This window comes from Musca domestica, unplaced genomic scaffold (assembly GCF_030504385.1).
Source record: "Musca domestica strain aabys unplaced genomic scaffold, Musca_domestica.polishedcontigs.V.1.1 3, whole genome shotgun sequence".
Classification (NCBI taxonomy): Eukaryota; Metazoa; Arthropoda; class Insecta; order Diptera; family Muscidae; genus Musca; species Musca domestica.
The window spans coordinates 14,968,569-14,991,984 of NW_026712299.1; the positions used below are offsets into that span (position 1 = coordinate 14,968,569).

Consider the following 23,416-nt stretch of genomic DNA (forward strand, 5'->3'; position numbering starts at 1 on the left):
AAAAATTATATATATGTATATAATAACAACAAATAATTGAATTATCTGTTATCTGTTCAACTCTTTTGTGCATTAAAATACTGTATGTTATGTTCCTAATAAAAATAATATTTATAATGTAAATGTATTATATATGTAATATTTAAACTACATTTTTACGAAACCCGAAATAAATTGTTTGTTTTTTAAATAAATATGTGTTTTTTTTTTTCATTTTTAAGTGGTGTGACGATTTTTTCGATATTTCTTCCGAATTCTGAACGATTTCTTTCAGAAAATCGGAACTTTCTCCCGAATTCTGAGCGTTTTTTTTTTTTTTTTTTCAGAAAATCTGAATTTTATTCCGAATTTTCTTTCGAATTCTGACCGATTTCTTTTAGAAAATCTGAATATTCCGCCGAATTTCCAGACGAATTCTGCCCGATTTCTTTCAGAAATTCGGAGTTGTCCTCCGAATCTTTTCCGAAAATCTAATTTTTTCTCCTATTTTTTCAAGAATTTTCACCGAATTCGGACCGAATTCGTCCAGAAAATCTAATATTTTTTTCAGATTTTTTTCAGAAAATCTTTCCGAATTCGGTGACCACGTCCATACAACTTTCGTACCGAAATCGGAAGGAATTCGGAATCAGAATCGGACTTTTTTTCAGAGATTCTGACAGAAATCGGACCGAATTCGGCAAAAATTGTTTACTGGGTTCTCGGTGTATGTGTGTGCGTGTGTGAGTGAATGAACGGTTGTGCATGGGCGTGAGTGACTGCGGATGTGTGTGTGTGTAGCCATGGTCTGGCTACTCTCGCTCGTTCGCCTGCTTTGCCACAACACGCCAACAGTTTTCATTCGATCTCTCAACAGTACAAGTGTGTGTTCGTTCAGACGGTCCGTTAACGGAAAGTGAACCAAGCTAAGGAAAATATTGAATAAAAAAATACATTTTTGAAATTATCAAAGCAAGACGGAATAAAGCACCACAGTGAGGATAGATTTTTTGGTGGCAAGCTATTGCGGAAAATCAAATGGAAATAGCTGTTCTAATTAAAGTGGATAAATGTAAATAATTTTGAAATATTTGTAAGAAATGTGGTTTGGTATAGTTCAGTGGTGTTCTAATTATGATGGCGGGCGCCATCTAGTGATGTCTCAATGTACTTGAAAATCCAAAAATAACTTCTTTTTGTTACTTGTGTTGGTGTTTTAATTTTTGTTATTTCTAAAAAAACTTTAAGGGAAAAGACCCACAATTACAATACATTAAAAGAATTTACCTCCCCAAGAATTGACAGCGACAAGAACAAGAAAATGACACAAAAATAAGACCATTAACCAAGAAGAGCACACACACCAGCGTATATATCGTTATTTGAGCATACATACACACTCACACATACATTCCAGCAAACACCAACAATATTAATTTCACATATTCATGGATATTCATAAAAGACCTACAAACATAACTGCCTGCCTACACGGACGTAAATCAAGCAACCCAACCGAACAGACAAACACTCACACACGCAGACATGCCACTGGACACCCCCTCACCGACGAGAAAAAAAGAAAGAAAATTTTTCATTACGAAGAAACAAAAAAACACGACACTTCGAACCCTCAACCGAAAAAAGCACACATTCATAGCCAACAAAAATATGTATGGTTGGTTACACACAAACAGACATACCCACATGTATGCCATTCATCAATGTATGAGAGTAGTAATACAACATCCATAAAACAACAACGCATCAAACAGACATTTCAACGAGAAAGCCAATGCAAAAATAAACCCCACCAGAAAAAGACACAAGTCTCGAAACACAGTGAAAAGAAAAAAAAAACAACACCAACAAGCAACAAACCCAACCGCTCACTATTTTACACACGCACGCAAACACACACTCACACACACTTTCATAACCCCAATACCCTAACCAAAATCCATGCTCTTACACGCACGACACCACACACATCCACAACATGGCATAACAGAAAAAAAGAAAACAAATAAACAACAAATATAAAAACTAAAAAGAAACGAGGAAAAAAATAGAATGACAAAACAAACGGCAAAAATGTAACCAAATGCAGCAACAAAAACAACAACACATCAATGGGAATTACCTTCAAACAACGATAATATGCTCACACTACTAGCACAGTGAGCGGGAGGAGATTGCGGTGCCTACATAGAAAGAAGAGAGTACGAGAGCTTTAAGAACAAACAAATAAATACTCACTGTTGTTGTAACAATATGAGTTTCACAAGGCAAAGAAAAAACTAAAAGACGATGTAAATACGAAAATTGTAAATCTGTTGCAAAAGATCTCTTCGCAACTCATACCGTTACAGTTGAATGTGTGGAGCAAAGAGTGAGAGAAAGAGATGGAGCCCCCCAAAAGAACATGTGTTTAATAGTGTTGCCACTTGTTGCTGAAATTTGTTTGTTTATGGGGGATTTAATGAAATGTAATCAGATGTTTGTAAAGAGTATTTTTAGAGGATATAATAATATTTTTCTAAAAAAGTAGACATAAAATTCAAAAAACCTAGTTTAAAAGTTGCAGCCGATTTTGCCAACAGATGTATACCCTCAACCAATATTCGATTATTTAAATATATTTTGACTTCTGTTATGATTACTCAAGTTGTTCACCTTAATGGAATAGATTCCGAAGGAATGGCCCAATATCGTCCATTTCGTATCGGACTTAATGAAATGTAATATAAATAATGCGAAGGTGCCATGTTTGGACTATATTGGTTACTTCCTATCTCTTTATATGAGATATGTCATGATTTTTAGAAAATGTGCGTGAGGTACCAGATATAGTCGACCGAAATATTCCCTTTTCATACTTCATCTAATACAGATAAAAATATTGGTATGGGCAAAATTACAAGAAAATCGAACATTTAAATCCATTTTGACTTTATATGCATTCAAGCGTGCAGGAGACCGCAATCTTTTAAAGTTGAGTGCAATTAGAGAATTCGAGGTAGCCACATACTTCCCCGTAATAATCGTATCCTCCATTAAATTGTTGTGCAGTTTTTTACTGTTAGCTTAATACCATTGCAAAGGCGTTGTGTGTCAATGCATCTTAGTAAAATCATATCCCAATCTGAATTTGACAAAATCTCTTCCAATAAATTCCGTCACATCTTCTATATTTCATTGAAATTGCAGGTACATACCGCGTTTGGTGCATCAAATATGTGAAATCGGCTGAGAATATATATGGGAGCTATATCCAAATCTCTAATTAATTTGTCAAATTGTAACCAAATTCCGCCAGACCTTCTGAATTTCATTGGAGTCGAACTTCAAATAACCGAAATCGGTCGAAAATATATATGGGAGCTATGTCCAAATCTGAACAGATTTCAATATAATCTAATAAATTTATTTTCTGATCAAATCCCATGACACATTCCAAATTTCATTGGAATCGAAAATACATATCGTCTTTGGAGCATCAAATAACCGAAATCGGACGAAAATAAATATGGGAGCTGTATTCAAGTCTGAACCGATTTCAACATAATTTGGCAAACAAATTTCATTGAAATTTGCCGTACACAGCGTGTTTAATGCATGAAATCGGCCGAAAAAAATCGGCCGTGGTTGGTTAATCAATATGTGATATCGGCCGTAAAAATATATATGAGAGCTACATCCTAATGTAAACCGTTTACAATATAATTTGGTAACTTTATTTTTGTTCCAAATTCCGTTACGCATTCCAAATTTGGAGAGTGTGTCTGTAATCAATCAATAGATATGTGCGTATAAAATCTAAATTTTTGGGAGGTACCTCCGATTCTGATGCTATATCTCCAGATACAAGTAGAATTTCAAAAATTTATATAGCCTATGTTGCTTTCAGGCGATCTTGGAAATTTTCAGGAAAATCTATGTAGCGGTTTTTGAGTCCATAAAACATTTTCAAGCTCACCTCCAAATCTCAACCCCAGATACCAACAATGACATCTATATCAGTTTGGGGATTCCAGCCCTATCCCAATATCGTATTCAGTGTAATGTAGTATTTTTCGTATTTCTTACACATTTCAAAACACCCGCCAATCTCAAACACAGATACCATCAGTAAACTAAATACCAATTTTCAAATTTTTATTTCTATTCTTCACCCAGTACTAAATATAGTACAATTCTGTACTTTTAAACATTTCCGAAACGACCTCTAAATGTCCAGGCTAAACATGAACGGGACCCTAATACCAAATTTCAGATTCCAAGCACTATCTGTTTACCCAATGCCAAATTCTACCAAATATAGTACTCTGTGATACTTGCCGTGCACTTTTTTCAAAGCCGCCTGATTATCACGAACCTGCCAAGAACAGGGACTCCAATACAACATTCAGAAGTTTAGTGCAATTTTAAAACATCGAGTAACCTTTAAGTTCGAACTTCGAAAATCCTTGGCTTTCATTCCAAATTTCAGTTTATATAATGTTCACATTATATAATGTGTGTGTGTAATGTAAGTCCTAGTAACATTATAGAGATTTTTAAGTTTAGTTATCATTTGTCTTAAAAATAGGCTGTAATTTCAAACTATTTTGATTAAAACTTAAGATGTCATCCGGATTATTCTCATACCTCTCTCTTATAATTTAAAAATTCCTACAGAAAAATAGATATATTTCTCAAACTATTTAAAATAATTGCTTTTATGTGTAATATGCCCTGCACTCATTCCAAATCATATTCAAATGTAACGTACTTATAAGATTTTTTTTTTTTGTATTTTTCTTATGAATATTATAAATCATTTTCTTGTCTGTTTGTAAAGGGCCATTGAACTGTGCTAAACCCACTCATTATTTTAACAAACCTCACGTGTGAATAAACCCCATCTAATCTCCCCGACTTATTTTCTTTCAGATTAAAAAAAGAAGTGGCAACCACTTCCAACATCAAAACAACAATGTTGTTCTCGTAAAAAAAAGATAAACAACAGCTGAGGTGGGAGAATACAAACAGCTAACCCTGCTAACTAGTGTGGGTGTTCAGAAAAAGAGTGCGCCAACAACAAAAATAACAAATGTGTTAGTGAGAGTGAAACTAAGAGAATAACAATTGCACAGTGTCTCACAGCTGTGTTACAATTCAACGAATGTGTGTGAAGTGGATTGAAAACCCAGTAAACAATTTTTTCCGACTGCTCTGATTTTAGATTTTTTTCCGAAATTTCTGACGTTTTTTTCAGAAATTTCTGATAGAAATTGGTCCGATTTTCTAAACGTTTTTTTTTAGAATTTCTGCACATTTTCCTGTGTTTTTAAGCGAAAAAAAACTCGAAAAATGTACAAACGGAGAGAGTAGATTGTCTATTGCTCTGGCATATTCTCTTCCACATGTAAACGGATGGTGGTGGTTTGACACATTCTCTCCCATAGTAGTTGTTGTTGTGATCATTCATTTCAAGATCTCAACAACAACAAAGCGCAAAGCAAAAATGCTATTTGTTATTGTTATTGTGAACTGTTAGATTTTCCGTTGTAAAAATGTGCGTTTTGTTGTTGTTGTGAATCAGCCTCTTTCTCTTTCGTTCCCAAAAAAATATGATGGAAAAAAATTGCAAAAACAACTACATACCGGTTTTCTGTGTGCACTGCTTTTTATTTTTAGTTCTTGTTTAGCAGTTGAAACAGATACAGCAGATACAGTGAATTACAAAAATTATATATATGTATATAATAACAACAAATAATTGAATTATCTGTTATCTGTTCAACTCTTTTGTGCATTAAAATACTGTATGTTATGTTCCTAATAAAAATAATATTTATAATGTAAATGTATTATATATGTAATATTTAAACTACATTTTTACGAAACCCGAAATAAATTGTTTGTTTTTTAAATAAATATGTGTTTTTTTTTTCATTTTTAAGTGGTGTGACGATTTTTTTCGATATTTCTTCCGAATTCTGAACGATTTCTTTCAGAAAATCGGAACTTTCTCCCGAATTCTGAGCGTTTTTTTTTTTTTTTTCAGAAAATCTGAATTTTATTCCGAATTTTCTTTCGAATTCTGACCGATTTCTTTTAGAAAATCTGAATATTCCGCCGAATTTCCAGACGAATTCTGCCCGATTTCTTTCAGAAATTCGGAGTTGTCCTCCGAATCTTTTCCGAAAATCTAATTTTTTCTCCTATTTTTTCAAGAATTTTCACCGAATTCGGACCGAATTCGTCCAGAAAATCTAATATTTTTTTCAGATTTTTTTCAGAAAATCTTTCCGAATTCGGTGACCACGTCCATACAACTTTCGTACCGAAATCGGAAGGAATTCGGAATCAGAATCGGACTTTTTTTCAGAGATTCTGACAGAAATCGGACCGAATTCGGCAAAAATTGTTTACTGGGTTTTTATGGGTAGAATGAAAAATTGAAAACAACAGCACAGAACAAAACAAACAGCAATAAGAGAGTGTGAAAGAATAAATAATAAATAAAAACAATAAACAATAATATTGGAAAAAAAATTGAATTTAAGAATAAAAACCAAAACAAAGTTAGTTTACATGTGTTTGTGATTTCTGAATAAAACGGTTTTGGAAATACCAAGCCAAAGAATCTGCATTACAAAAACCAATCGGTGAAGTAAAAGTGAAATGCAAATATTAATTCACAATTTTCAGTGAATGAGTGATGAAAACAAAACTAACATAATAAAATTTATGAAAAAGAAAACACAAGTGATTATAAATTGTTTTTAAAACAATAATCCAAAAACTACGAATATATTATATTTTAATTTTATTTTGAATTACCCATCCAAAAACCGTCTTTGACGTTAAATAAACTTCGTCTCTCACCTTTCCACCGTCAACATCACATCGTTGCGCCGCCATGGAGTTACAAATGAAATTGGAAATGCTGTGCCGCGTTTGTGCCGCCAATACAAAATGCAAAAATTCCGAATGTGTTTACATTTTGAAAACTGCCGGTCTATGTGAAAAATTGGATAAATTTCTTTACTTAAAGGTGAGTGCATCATCGCCGATAGAAGCTTGTATTATTTGTTTTTGTTAATCTCGAAGAGAACAAAAGATGCCTTGTAATTTTACGTAATTTCGTTTCTCAAATGTGCAATAGCACCTCACCGCCTGGCACATTGTGTTTTTTCCTTTTGTTTTGTTCAATATTAAATCAATGCAGTTGATGTTTCTTTTTTGTTGTTGTTACTGCTGCCTTTGTCATTGCTTATTTTCATTACAGTTTGTTTTGTTTTCATCATACCCTCTACAACTAAACACTACCACATGAACGAACTATTCTTTATAGAAGCGCACATTGCTAAAATTCGTAAAGGATTGCCATATTCTTTTATATATTTTGGCATTTTAAATCGGAATTGCGTAGTTTTTATACCCTACACCATACATAGTATGAAGGGTATATTAAGTTCGTCATTCCATTTGTAACTCATCGAAATAATAATTGTAGACCCTACATAGTATATATATTCTTGATCAGCGTAAAATTCTAAGACGATTTACCCCTGTCCGTCTATTGTAATCACGCTAGAGTCATAACGAATTAAGATAGGAAGCTAAAATTTTGCACACATCAGTCTAGTTCAAGTTCGAAGATGGGCTATATCGGTTCACGATATCGTATTGCCCCCATATAACGGTATCCCTGATATTCGGTATTTTGATGATTTCAGCCAAAATTTTCAATGGAACTGTTTTCAATTCCACACAAGGGGTTCTTTCTGAGTACTTTACCAACTAGAAAAAATTGTCTACATAGGTCCACGATATCGTATATCCCCCATATAACGGTACCCCCAGATATTTGGTTTTTTCATGACATTATTAACCGGGGTTGTTTCAAATTTCGTATTTGAAGTTCAGAACTGTTACTACAGCCTATGACAAAAATTACTTATGCAGGACCACGTTTTCGTATAGCCCCCATATAACGGCTTTTATTTGAACGGTATTTCTCGATTGATTTGATTTTTAAATCACTCTAGCTTTCAGAGAAATGAAGTAGGTTGATAACATATTGCTCAAATGTATATCGTGTCTACAGGACTTTTGGTATTGAAAATGGGCCATTCAGGTCCACGTTTTGATATAGCCCCCATATAATGGTTCCACCCTATTTTCGGTATTTTAGTTATTTGATTATTCACTGAAAATGTTTCAAATTTGGTATTTAAAGTTCGCAATGACTACTTTAGGCTCTGACAAAAAATTGTGTATGCAGGTCCATGTTTTCGTATTGCCACCATACAACGATACCTCTCGGTATTCGGTATTTTGATGATTTTAGCGACGTTACTTACTGGAATTGAATCAAATTTTGTATTTGAAGTTCGTAATGGATACTTTAACTTATGACAGAAAATTGTCTTCGTATAACCCACATATAACGGTACCTCCGTTTTTCGGTATTTTTATATTAGCAGAATTGTTTTAAATCTTGTATTTTAAGGTCCTAATGGTCCTGTAGTACCCAGCCTATGACAAAAAAGAGTACTTATGCAGGTCCACATCTTCGTATAGCCCCCATATAACGGTTTTCTTTTAAACGGAATTTTTGGGGGAAAATTTTTTAACCTTTTTCAGTTCCTTCCAAATTGTGGAGGCTATTGATGTAGGTTTTTTTCAGATGTATTTTAGGTCATAGGTTCTAGGTCCATCTTATATATCTCCCATATAACTGTCCCGCTTGACTTAGGTGTTGGGGTTGTTTTAGTTACAATTTTAACCCCACTTTCCTGTAAATTGACAGTTTGTGTTCCCAGTAAGCAAGCCACATCCTTGCATAGAACTGTACATACTGGTCCACATATTCGAATAGCCTTTATATAAAGGTAACTCCTTATATTCGGCATTTGGATGATTTTGCCACACTTTTCACAGGAACTATTTCAAATTAGATAGCCTACACCGCTATGATTGTTTAGCAGATCTACTTGTAGCAAACGTCTAAGAACATTTTTTGGTTGTGAATTGTGTCTTTAGATCAGAGCGAATTAATATGTGGGAGGTACATCCAACTCTGAATCGATGTACACCAAATTTGACGTAGGAATTTGTACTTCTCGTACCGAATAACATTGCTATAGAATGCATGATATGTCCACGAGAAGGTTTAAATTAGAAATATATCGGAGCTTAAGATATATGATAACCGAGTTGTACAGGTTCGTATTTACCTCCAGGAAAAAATCATTTAAATGTGTAAAAATCCATCCTATTTCGGCTGATATTAACAATTCGGTGCGCGATAAACGTGAAATCAGAGAATATATATGGGAGCTATATCCAAACATGAACCGATCTTAATCACATTTGGTACCAAATACTTGGTACCAAATAATATTGTTGGAGGGTGCATATTGCAAATGTGATGGACTTAAAAATCGAATCGAGGTCGAATATGTCAAAATACATCCTATTTAAAGGATTATTACGTATAATTGAAATCCGAAGAAGATATATATGGGAGCTATATCTAAATTTGAACTGATCCTCGCCAATTTCAATAGGGTGAGTGCTGAATTTTGCAAATTGGATATTTTCACTTTACTTTTTGGTTGAATTGCTAAACTAAAGCTAATGTTGTTGTTGCTGTCATTACGGACGGCAGCGATTCAATTAATGATGCTGTACATTTGCGTTTTTTTCTGTTTTGTTTGGATCGGTCTCTGCCGCGAGAAGAGCAAGCCATAAAGGATTTTAGTAGCGACGGTCGTGATATGTTTGCTGTAAAATATTGTTGTTGTTACTCTTTGTATGTAGTGTTGTTCGGAAACTAGTTATCGATGCTTATATTTTTTTGGAGTTTTTTTTTCGTATTTCTAGTTTTATGAACAGCAACGGCTAGTAGTAGTAAGTTGTGACCGTGCAAAAATGCATATAAGTTGCCTGTGGGGAGAGTTACCAATTGTTATAGGTACTTAACTAGACTAGTTACTACAGTTTAAGTACTTTCTAGGTTTTAATAATGTTAAATATGTACTACTAGTTTAAAATAACAAATAAAATAAGATTTGAGTGTTTAATAACTATTGGGTATAATTTATAAGTGAAATCTCTTCGACATTTAAAGTCAGTTGGCGTTTCTGTTGACATTAGGGCAATAGCGGTCCTAAAGTCGGCACAGGTTTGAGAGTAAAAAAACAGCGAAGTAGGTATAAATCGAAAGATTACACTTTTGATCTTTCAATCCTTGTTTATATCCACGAAAATAATCCAAACATTCATGATTGTAGCTCTGGTGTTCCCTCAAAAATATTCTACAGTTTTGATAAGTACTTAGACCTCTTAAAAACCCTCCAAAATTGTATTACAATTTTTTATAACCTCCGCCATAGTATGGAGGTTATATTAAGTTTGCCATTCCATTTGTAACATATCGACATATACATTTTAGACCCCGCAAAGTATTATAAATCCTTGATCAGCATAAAATTCTATGTCGATTTAAGGATGTCGGTCCGTCCATCCATCTATCCGTCTGTGAAAATCACTTTAGCTTCCGAACGAATTGAAGTACGTTAATAAAATTTTACTCAGATTGGTCTGTAAGCCTTTTGGTATTGAAAATGAGGTATATAAGTCTACGTATTGGTGTACCGCCCATATAACTATACCTCCCTATATTCGGTTTTTTGATGATTTATGCCAACATTTTCAAAGAAAATAATTTACTGCTCAGAAAGAGAAAGGTTAATCTGATTTTTCTTTAACTTTGCAGATCCCAATATTCGCATCAGTGTGCGAAAATGAACAATATCGGTGCACTCCATCTAGTACCTCCCCCACAAAGGGTCAAAATTTTGAATAATTATAACTCTTACAAAATGTGATGATGTCCGTTTGCCTCTAAATTATACACATCAAAATATTTTTATTAACCCAAAGGTCCGGTGTAAAGATGAAATATATCGGTCCACTCCTTCTGGTACCTCCCCCACAAAAGGTCAACATTTTGAATATTCATGAAGCTCATATAACACGAAATAAACATCGGATTCCATTCAGACTTGGCACATCTGAATATTTCTATCACCACAGGATCTGTTTTAAAAACGGTAGAAAGCGGACCATTCCTTCTGGTACCTCCCCCACAAAGTTTTGTATAAATATAACTTTTATAAAATGTGATGCTAGTGTCCGATTGCCTTCAAATTACACCCATCACAAAATTTTTGATAACCCAACCCAACCTTCTCATACCTCCCCGCAAAGGTCAAAATTTTGAATATCCATGAAAGTCATATAACGCAAATTTAACATACGATTCAATTCAGATTTGGCACATCTCAATATTTCCATCAACACAAGATCTGTTATAAATATAGTAGAGATCGGATCATTTCTTCCGGTACCTAACCCACAAAGGATCAAAGTTTTGAATAACAAAAAGATTACAAAATCCAAAATAAGCATCAAGTTTTCTTTAAATTTCACACATCCCGTTATTTCCACTAACAATATCGTCCACTCCTTCTGGTATATCCCCTATAAAGGCTCATAAAAAGCGAAATTAATATCCGATTCCATTCAAGACTTGGTACATCTATATATTTCTCTCTATACAAGATCTGTTAAAAAGATTCTAGAGATCGGACCATTTATGTTGCTACCTGCCACACATAGTGTTCAAGATTTTGAAAAACGAAACGCTCAAAGAAAGCGAAATAAGCATTCGGCACTCTTCAAATTTCTCTCAAACAAACATTTTGCTAACACAAGATCTGTTGTGAAGATGGTATATATCCGCGAGCCCCTTCTGGTACCTCACTCACAAAGGGTATTAATTTTCAATACTCTTATCTGTAATAACTTGCGAAACAAGTCAGCCATTCTTTACAACTTGCTATGTCTAAATATATCTCTATTTTCCACAAACTTGAGATGAATATGGAACTTATGATTTCGCATAAAATAGATATAAATGTTCGATTTTCTTGTAATATTGCCGATACCAATATTTTTTATAGTATAGTACAAACCCACGTCGCAATATGTATATCATATTTATTTAGGTCCGATACGAAATGGCCAATATTGGCCCATTTCTTCGGAACCAACTCTATAAGGGGTTAAACATTTTTTTTGAAAATATTAAAATTTCTTCCAAATGCTGAAGGGTATTAAAAGTTCGGCCCGGTCGAATTTACAACCTATTTACTAGTTTAATATGTTCTTAAAAATCCATAATTCTAAAGTCTATCAAAAACTATTCTGGAAATTTTTCAGAATACGATGATCCTTTCAAATTTTCTTTAAAATAAGAACTACTCTTAATTTAAGTAGTAGTTATGTTTTTTAATTGTTCATTTTTATGTCCAATCAACGACAAACGCACACACATACAACGCACGCTTTGCAACACGCATCACACAAAAATACATTTGTGCAAGGTGAAGGAGAACAGGTTTCATGTTATGGCATTTTCGAATTCGCATTTGAATGTCAAGTTCCTAAATCATTGTTGAGCTTAAAAACTAGAGGAAACTGTAAAAATAATTAGTAATTTTTTTGTAGGAACATTCTTATGATTGTAATAATCAAAGCGATTTTAAAATGTGTTTCAGGTAGCAATTTAAGTTTTTTCTTTTTTACTTTTCCCAAAAAAAAAAAATATGTTGATATTTGTAGAACTTAAGGAGTCACAGTTTTTACTGGGATCTGAGGCAAATCAACATTATTAAAATTGTTTAAAAATTCACATTAAATCGATGAATATTGAAAAAAAAATTAAATCCACGAGGCCTGGTCCGAATTTTAAAAATGAATATTTTTTAAATTTCCGAATCCTGGTCTATTTTTTTAATCCACAAGTTCTGGTCCGAATTTGAAAAAGGCTAATATTTTTTAAAATCTGAGAATCTTGGTCCGAATTTAAATAAAAGTTGTAATAAAATGTGGACCAATATAGATATATGTTAATAGAATGTCTACATATAAAAGCTAAAAATAACCAAAACAAAAAAAAAAAACATTAAGTTCGACCTGCCCCAACTTTTAATACACGCCACGTAGAGGAAATATTTTTATATAAAATATTCACTTTAAACCAGTAAGACCACTTGGATAATACAGTTGAACGTATCAAAAAAAAAAAAAAAACTTAAAGTGAGTGAGGCCTTTATATGGAGCCATACAAAAACGGGAACCTCTATAGACAAATTTATGCTTCAAGGATTGTCATTTATCAAATTTTCTAAAATACCAAATTTGAAACAATTATGTGAGTAAATGTGACTAGGATTATCAAAACACCGAATATCGGTGGGTATCGTTATATGTGCGCTATATGAAAACGTTGAATTAAATATTCAATGTTCTGCCACCGGGCTAGAACTACAAATATAAATTTTTAGACAAATCCTCATCCTCATAAAAATACAGAATATCGGGAGGTATCGTTATATGGGGCTATACAAAAACGTGGACCTACACATACAATATTTCGCCACACGAGTTAGAAGAAATTATGACCTACAAACACCAATCTTTCGACAAATCTGTGGAAAAAATGTGGCAAAAATCATCAAAATACTGAATATCGGGAGATACCGTTATATGGGGACTATACCAAAACGTGGACCGATATTTCTCATTTTCAATACCAACCATTCTAGATACAATACAAATTGTTCTGCTAAATGTTGACGCTCTACAATAAATAATGTTGGCTGCATCGTTATTTCAACAGACAGACGGACATCGTTATTAGCTTATGCTGATCACGAATAGATATACTTTATGGGGTCTACGACGAATATTTAGGGATGTTACAAACGGAATGATAAAGTTAATATACCCTCCTTTCAAAGGTGGAGGGTATACAAATATTGGCTTACTCTTATATAGTGGATGTATGGACATGGCCCAATTTTTAAAATAATTATTCTTGAAGTAATCCTAGGCTTTCTACAATTTTTCAAGACTTTATATTAAATGCGGAATATATCTCGCTTTGTATATGGCCAAGGTTATATAAAGTGCTTGAAAAAGTCTGTTAAAAGAAACTGGAACTCTTATGGGGTATTGAAATCAAATCCGCTTGGCCTTTTTTGAAAAAAATGTTTTGGGTTTCCAAGAAAATTGTAGTACAAATAATCGTCCTTGAAGAAGATGATTATATCGTCATATATATTTTTATTGCTTTTATATCGTCATTGTCTTTCATTTTGATTATCTTTTCTAATCTTTACCATTTTCTTTATACTTGCAGGTTCTTGAGAATGATGCTCTTCCCAAGATTCTGTGTAAATCCTGTTTTCGTCAAGTTGAGGCCACAGCCTCGTTGTCGAAAATTGCCAAGGACACAGAAAAAGTGTTTCGAGATTTCCTGTCCAGTGGCATGGTGAGTATTGATGAAATTAAACTTGCAATTAAAACAATTCTAATCATTTTCTTCATTATTTCCAGCCTAAAGGTGTCAATACAACTGAGACGGCGGCCAAAGCCAGCATCAACCCACCAGAATACACATCTTCCGATTTACTGAGCAAAAAAGATGCCGACAAAGGATCGAACAATGCAAATGATTTATCTACATCAACATCATCTACAAAATCCAAGCCAGCAGGATTGACAGACATGCAATCACCACCACCTCCACCCCCTCTGCCTACACCACCAACGTTTAATATAACACCACGTAAAGAAGACTTGGTGGTCAATGTATCCGTTTCAGATCCCTTGACCAGGGAAAATCAACAGAAAATGATTTCAAACTCCCAAAGACGTCATAGCATAATGGTCGATATGGCTTCATTGGGATCATTGGCAAATATAACCTCCAATTTGGCACAGCTATCGCAAAAGAACAACAATAGCCCAAGTACGGGCCATTCGTCGGGTCGTAAGTCAGCCAGCCCAGCTCGGGTGCAAAAATATTGTACAATCGCACCGAAACCTTTGCTCAAAACATCTCAGCAACCTAATCAGGTGACCACATTTTCAAGTGGTGGTTATGTTATTGAACCCTTGCAGCTGCCACAGAGCAGTGGCGGGAATTCTGCAGAAAAGGAGGTTATTAAAAAACCCGCCCTTCCCTTGACCATAACCGCCACTGGAGTAACTCCAGCCATTACCGTCACCGACAATACAATTTTACAGCAGAAACGCAAAAATTTGGTTAAAGCTTTAAATAACATCAAGGCTAATAGTGGCGGCCAGGTATCATTGCTGAAGAGTTCCCAGCCAAAGCAGCAGCAACAATCCTTGCTGCAATCCAATCAACCAGCGGGAAAATCACTTTTGGTGGAGAATATTGTCAAGCAGGTGACAGACGAACTGCCAGATCGTATTATTATTGCAGCTCCGAAAAACAAGGCGGCATCCTTGAATAAACCCAAAAAGCCAGAGGATTCCAATATACCAGCCTCCTTGGCTGCCAGCAACCCGACCATAAAACCACCAAGTACTTTGGTTATATCGGAAGTTCCTGCTGTTCAGCAGCCTTTACCAGCAACTGTGGCCCAACAGCCACCACCAGCAGCAGCAACTCAGCAGCCACCCAAAACATCCAGTTTTCCAGAAGATATTCTCTTGGGTCGTGTCATCAAAGACATCGATCTATTGAAACTGATTCTAAAAGCTCTCAAATGGCCGGTAAATAAACAAAACTTGGAACTGCAATTGCAACGTTTGAAAAGTACCCGTTTCACCGATATTATGTCGGATCCAAATTTGTTGCAAGATACAGATTTGACACAGCTATTAGGTCCATATTTGGCTCCCGTCCTGTTGGCAGCACAAGCCTTGCAACAACAGCAGCAACAAATTATGATGAATAATAATGGAAATGCTTCAAAAGTAGCCGCTGGACCTAAGAAATCGGCGACTACTACTACCATTATTACACCAACCTCCAAACCCATTGCAATTCCATCTACTCTTCTGTTGGACTCTACAAAAGATGAAATCAATAAGGCCATACCCTATAAACTACCGCCAGAAACATCGGTGCAGTTGGTACCAGCTCTGCCCGAAGAGACGGAAATCAAAGAAATTCCTTCAACCTACAATACAAATTCTGGCAACTTGAAGCGACCCCACAGCAAGGATTCGGGGAAATCTTCAGCACCCATGATTAAGAGGCAACGTAAATCGGGTATACAGAAACATCGTGATTCGATTGTTATATCCGATGAAGAGGATGGAGAACCGCCTGCGGCCACTGAAAAGTCCAACAAAACAAATGCTCGCCAACGTTCAAATAAGTTGCCAAATAATTACGAAATTGATCTGACCAATCCAAGTTTCCTGGTGCAATTGGGCCTTTTGAATGGAAGTTCTTCGGAACAAGCCAATGAGGCATTAATGGCTCTATTGGCCAAACAAAGGATGGTCAAACAGCAACAGAGCAGCAGCAGCAGCCAAAGAAAGAGACTTAGCAGCATTTCTCATAACCCAATAATCCCCAGTAATAGCAGTGATAAGAATACCACGGATAATGCCAGTGAATTTGATGCCTTGATAAATATTGATGATGACATTGTCCTGATGGAACCTGTGACCACAAGTTCATCATCATCAATGGCAAAGGAGGAGATTGGAGCCAATAAATCTGTATCCAATCTGCCTGCCATTGATATTAGCAATTTTGTAATGCCTCAGCAGCTACAAAATGTGGCACCAATTATTACAAGGCCCATAATTAAGCGGCGCAAGACCGTCATACAGTCCTCAAAGGCAGTTGTTAAGGATGTTGTGGTACCACCAACCACCACGGCGGCCAGTAACAATGCCGGGAATTCGAATAAATTGGAAAAAGACAATGCAACAAAGAAAACATCACAAGAGGAACTGCCAACAACGACGACAACCGCCAACACCGGCGGCAATGCTACCCCATCAGGGGCCAGTAGCACCGAAACATCACCCTCAAAACAAGGATCACGCAAACAACAAAATAAAGCTGCCTTGGGTCAACAGCTACTGGAGGCGATTGGTTTACAAAAAATACAAACCAAAGATTCCAGCAAAACCGTGCATTATGCTTCCACATCTTCGACTGCTTCCAATGATGTTGCCCCTCCTGCAATGGGTAGTAAACAGTCGGTACAACAAATACGTTCAGCTCTAAAGAAGTCCCTAAAACAGGCCCAGGAACAACAACAACAACTGCGTAACAAAGACTCCACTACGACCATCATACAAGATGCCGATTCCACAACTAAAACCACAGTCAAAGATATTGTCATTGAACATCGTAGCAATAAGTCCATGGACAGCTCTTCCACCCACGATGATGATATCGAAGAACAAATTGAAAAAATCACACTGGTTAAGAGTGCCAACACCGTACAAGAGACTTCAACTAAAGATGAACCCAAAAGGGAAACTTCGTCAAGGAAAAAACCTTGCCTCTCGGCTGGAAGAATAACCGAACGTAGAAGTACTTTACCCTCATCGGCGGGTAGGGTACGCTTTAATTTGAATCCTAAAGGAGGGGATAAGGAGGACAAGGAGGAGGAGAAGAAGACTACCAATAGTACTTTGAAAAAGGAAACGGATGTGGTGAAAGCCGGCCAACAGGAGGAGAAAATGTAAGTGAATAGAAAAGTAGATTCTATAAACGGAACATTGTCTTGAGACTTTTGGGAATAGAAGAGTTTATTTTAAGTGAAATTTACTTCCTCTACAGATAGGTCAGGTCTTAAGATAGGAGATCTATTAAAGATTCTTAGATATTCTGTCTACATTTGGTCTTTTGTAGACACAATTTTTTTTTCTCTTTAGGGTTTTTTTTTAACATTAACTTTAGTAGCTTTTTAATTTTTAAGTGAAATTTTAGTTCCTCTACTGATAGGTAAGATAAAAGATCTATTAAAGGTCTTTTGCCTCCTTTTTGTTTTTTATAGAACCAACTTTTTCCTCGTTAGGGTTTTTTTTAAACATTACCTTGAGTAGGCAGAGACCTGGTGTTGAGACTTTTGGGAATAGAAGATTTTTCTATTTTTTTAAGTAAAATTTTAGTTTCTCTACAGATAGGTTAGGTTTTCTTAAGATCTATTAAAGGTCTGTTACATGTCTTATATATTTTGCCTCCATTTGGTGTTTTATAGACCCACAATCCTAAAGAGGAATACTTATTAGGGGTTCTTTTTAAACATTACCTTGAATAGGTTGGATACCTTTATAGAACCAATATTTTCATAATATCTCCCATTTAAAGAAGACTTCCTTTAGGCACTTCATCCAAGAATTGCTAAATATAAAAAGAAATCCTTCTTTTGGTTTCTATAGATCGGGGACTTGCTTGTACAGACGGAGACCTTTTTAGGTCCTCTATATTAAGATTATTTCTATAGATAGAACACCAACCTCTTCTTTATGGCTTCTATATTTTAAACCTCTTCCTTGGGCTTGGTTGGGCTTAAGAATGCCCAGCTACACGGACATTGGCAGCTGGGGATCTTTGTTGATTTGTGTTCGTTCTAAGAAGAATGAAGTAGTGGTAGTAGTGAGGGTATTGTGTATTTGTTTGTAACAGGGAGAAGGAACCGATATAGACCCATAGTTACTTTTGAGGATCTTCATAGAATCACTTTCTGAGTCGATTTATGGAAGTCAGTTCATCTATCCGCCCGTCTGTCCATGTATTCTTGTAAAAATATGCAGGTCGAATTTATTATCCGATTGAGATGGAATTTCCTAAACATTATTTTTTGGCCCAAGGACGAACCCAATTGAAATTAGTGATAATCGGATCAGATTTAGATATAGCTCCCATATATCTTCAACCGAATGTAACTCGAGTTAATTGTGCACCAAATGGCCAATATAAATCCTAATGACCTGAAATTTAGTACATCCCACCGAATTCAGTCCTCAAATTTGGTCACAATAGAGCTATAGCTCCCATATATATGTTTCATCCGATTTGATGTTTATGTCCCTCACATTCGTAATATGCATTCGACAGAGCTCAGAAATAACTTTGTCAAATTTTATCGAGAAATTTTCAAGATTTGGCTAGGACATCCTTAATCCGACTTCAGGTTTGTTGTGCAAATAATGAGTGATTTCAGCCCAAATGGAATGAATTTCGGGACGTACGTTTCCATTTTGTGAAACTCGGCTACGATATATATTTTGTAATATAATACTTCTCGAAGTAATATCATGCACTCTGTAGCTATGCTATTTGATATAAAAGATTAAAATGTCTCCGTCAAATTTAGTGAAAATCGATTCAGAATTGAATATGTTGAAAGGTGGTTCTTCAAATAAATTCTTTTGTATCATATAGTCAGCCCCGCCCGACTTTTGACTTTTCCTTACGGGGTTTGCTTCTATATTTCTTTCCTATCACCTATATTTCATTCATCTTAGGACGAACACAATGAACCGAAGGTCTTGTACAATGGGTTGTAGAGATAACAGTAAATAGGTTTGAGTAGCCAGGAGATGCTCTAAATAAACCTAAAGATTATGAAGACCGTTAGAGTGCTGATTTACATCTTCTTCATCTTCACATAGTCTGTAGCAACCAGGACCATTTTTGTTTTGAGATCAGATATCTGATACTGCAGGCCTTTGCTGTCCTTCATTATATCTTGTAGAAAAATATTTCACTTTTGCTTTGATTGAATATTTTCATGTGTTCATTAAGTTCACAAGTAATTCATACATCCCACAGAGCTTTTATTCTACTGGGCACAGTAGAGATTTTCCATGCCATCGACTTTGAGCTCAATTTTGTCTCACTGTGTTACTAAAACTTATTTATTTTCTATTGCAGAAAATCGGAAGCTGAAAGTCCCAATGTTAGCTCAACATCGTCCACCACCGAACAATCACAGCCAAAAGAAGAACCCACGGAAACGCCACGTAGACGGGGAGGACGTAAACGTATCACTGAAATTACAGAGGCCAATGATACATCCAACCACACGGAAAAAGAAAGTGAAAAAGAAAAGGATAATAAACCCAAAGAAACTGATAAAGACAATGACAAGAAAAAGGATAAAGAAAAAGAAAAGGATAAATCGAAAGACGCCGAAAAGGAAAAAGAAACCAAGTCACAATCCTCCAAAGCTGTTGATAAAATAAAAGAGGACCTAGATGAGACATCGAGGTATGTTGAAATGAAATTTAATTTATTTTCCCATTTTTATAAAATTTGTGTTTTCTTGTCTTTTGCAGCAACTCGGGCCGCCCCACAAGACAAAGTAAAACTTTGTCCAAATATTATAAAGGTCCAGATAAGGCAGCTGCCAGCCGACGTTCATTGCCAGCAAGATCAACAAGAAATAGGTAAAATATTTATTCATTAATCAATCATGGTTTAGTTTGTAAACGTGCATATTGGAATTGCTGTTAATGGTTTCCAATGTGAAAGTTTTATTTATTGTGCGGACACACTTGAGTGGGGAAAACTGTTGCTTTGTGTATCAAAAGTGTTTTTGATTCAACTAATATATCATAAATCAGTACGACCCTCATGATACTATTGTAGGTTCTCTTATATCATTCACCACACGTTATCCCTATTTATGCATGCTTTTCTGCAGCATATTTAAATCTTTGTCTTATACCCCATAAAATAAATAATAATTCGGATGGTCATAAATAAATTCCGAATTTCGTATGGTGTTCGAGTTTAGGACAAGGCAGAAGTCTATAATTTAGATGATCTTCGGATAATGTGGTACATTATTTGTATTTCTTTGTGCACACGTACGCAACATGCAAAAGAAGACAAGCTAGACCCAAAATTCCTATTGCCGATCTACAAATAATCAATTTTTGAATTTTCGTTGTTTTTTATGTAGAGGCTCCTACGCCTGTATATATTCTGATTCTTCGCTATATTTTGGTTCCATAGCGATACAGGAGTTAGGTGAGTAGGTTTGGCCGCACTGTAAATAGGTACATCGTGCCATGTGGGCGTGTGTCACCTGCTGTGAACATGTCCTGTGCACTTTTGCCCAATTCGATTTGAGGCTCAATTGTGGCAAAACTACACTGAATTGTCGAAGCAGCTGTCGTTTTTCAGCTGCGATTGGAGGGGGATGATCTCCGAGTGGGGTATACCCTCTGCAATGCTCCATAACTTCTGTGATCGCGTCAGAGTGGGTATCATTCAGTTCTGCTTGATAGGCGTGTTGATATAGACCCTATCTCTAGATCATGAAGGTCTTTCCTTACGTGTTTCCTATCTACCAGCAAGCAAGTATTGCTTTACAGCATTTTATTATGCTTACGCACCGGTTGGCCTTATCCTCTTCATGTTAGACGGTTGACAGGTGTAATGAAAAGGCACCCTGTTGGGGTCGGCGTTCTGTCTGTCCATTTCCCTGTCATCGGGATCTATTAGAGTGGTATGTTGAGTAGTTTGATTCATCCAGTTACTTTGACATCGCCATAGAGATACCGTCAGCACCAAGCGTCTTGGATACTAGTGACGTATACCCTACCCCTCGACTAGGAGAGATCGTATACGACGTAAAATTCTTCTCTTAGTCCTTTCACTTCCGGGGTGTTCCATAAACTGTCGGTTAACTTGCGCACTTATTCCGCACTTATTCATTCGTCGGCCCACGTATTTCATTATTAATTATGAATATTTTTTGAACATTTCATTTGTTTGGTCCAAATACGAACACTATACGACATCCCATTAGAAATTTAAGTCTCCCAAAAGCCTAAAATACGCCCCATAACTATGTTATTTGGTAAGCGATTCATATACAGCTTAGAATATATTTGTCCAATACTGTCGTGAACGGTTCGGATTTGGATATAACACCCACATATATATTTTCCCATTTTCTAACGGACCCACTCACGTGGTTATCATAATGAATATTGTCAAAGTCCACCAGAGCCACAAACCTGGATTTTTTAAGGAATATTTGTTTAAAGTCCAACCGAATCTGCATTTTGATTTGATATAAATACTACGTTTGTCCAATTAGGCTGATTTTGAATCATTCAATCAAGTTCTGACTAGAATAGAGTACTCCATTTGGACCGAATCGGCCTCCTCCATATTATAACATGCACTCTACTTTCTATTTAGGGAAAATCGTTTAAGATATCTTGTGCTTCATTCGATTTCAAATTTAGTTCTATCCGACTTCAAATTTAAACCGCTCAAAAGACTCAACACGCAATAAATAAGGATTATAGATGGTCTGAACTACTCTATAGAAATTCCAAATATAAACTCATAGCTGTTACAAGTAGATCTACTAAATTTGCATAGTGTATTAGGATATCATCCTTTTATCCTTCTTTTTCTGATTCAAGATATAGTTTCTTCTGGATATACACAGTTATACACACAAACAGTTTTCCCTTCCTCAAGCTACCGATTTTTTACATTTTATTTCTAAAATCCTATCTTCAGATTGAATGCATTGGATCTTAATTGCAATTATTTACGAATACATACAAGAATTATCGCAATGGTGGGTCGTCCAAATATAGCAAAAACTGTTATTCTTAAAAAATATGGATGATTTGGAAGAAAGTCTTAAAATCTGAAGGATAGAAAGAAAACGAAGAACAATTCTCTCTTTTTTTTTGCTGCAATTTTTTTTGAATTTCTTTGTATCGTTAACATCTTGCTATTGGGCCTCAATAAAATAGTTTGAAGTTTGACTAATAATTTATATTTAAAACATTTAAATGAGTTTGCTTAGGTGTAGGTATATTGAAGGCTATCTTTGCAGGCTCGACAAAAGTTTCTAGAATAAGAATACATAGAACAAGTTTTTTTAAAAGCCTTTTTATGTATTCTCACCTTGAGAAGCTCTTGGCGATTCGTAATACTTTTTTATAGATAGGGTATATTTGTTTTTTATTTGCACCACCATGATTTTTCGATTTAATTCTCCATTCTTTAAGCATTTTTATTTAGGCCCAGCAATAAGTATTTGTCTATAAAAAAGGAAACTACAACGCATTCCAATATCTCTACATCTACATCTTTTCATCCATCCATCCACAACTCTCTAACATTACCCATCACTTTTGGAAATATTTACTAAAATAATAATTACTTTTTAAAGGAGTTCTACAACGAAGTTTTGTAAAAATCCTTTAAAAAGTAATATTTTTCAATAATTTTTTTGGCAAAGACTTCAAATTTATTCTAAATCTCTCTCTTTTTTCTCTTTCTATTTTTCTCCCCCATCTATTTTCCCAAACTCCTGCAGAAAATATTGTTAAATTTAAAGTGTACGTATAAAATAAAAAAAAGGAATTTAAAAGAGATGATTCTAAACAAACAAAAGTGAATTCAAGCCTATATTTTTAACAAATTGAATTTGTAAAAAACACTGTAAATATATTTAATAATAATACTACTACAATGAAAATTCAAATCTATTTTGAAATAAAAATTAGTTTAAAAAGTTATGCTTAAGTTATATAAGTA

General features: G+C 35.1%; 1 protein-coding gene and 1 long non-coding RNA gene across 2 annotated transcripts; both read left to right on the forward strand.

Annotated features, from left to right (window-relative positions):
- Positions 1-845: 845 nt before the first annotated feature.
- On the forward strand, positions 846-6,027 carry LOC131803374 (uncharacterized). The gene is made up of 2 exons (XR_009342549.1): positions 846-1,051; positions 4,915-6,027. It is a non-coding gene; the product is annotated as an uncharacterized LOC131803374 (long non-coding RNA).
- A 482-nt stretch (positions 6,028-6,509) lies between these two features.
- On the forward strand, positions 6,510-23,293 carry LOC101896352 (nucleolar protein dao-5). Its single transcript, XM_059124598.1, has 6 exons — positions 6,510-7,024; positions 14,249-14,380; positions 14,446-17,573; positions 19,772-20,107; positions 20,176-20,286; positions 23,196-23,293. Exons 1-6 carry the CDS (start codon positions 6,890-6,892, stop codon positions 23,206-23,208), a joined length of 3,855 nt encoding a protein of 1,284 aa, XP_058980581.1. The 5' UTR covers positions 6,510-6,889; the 3' UTR covers positions 23,209-23,293.
- Positions 23,294-23,416: the final 123 nt, after the last annotated feature.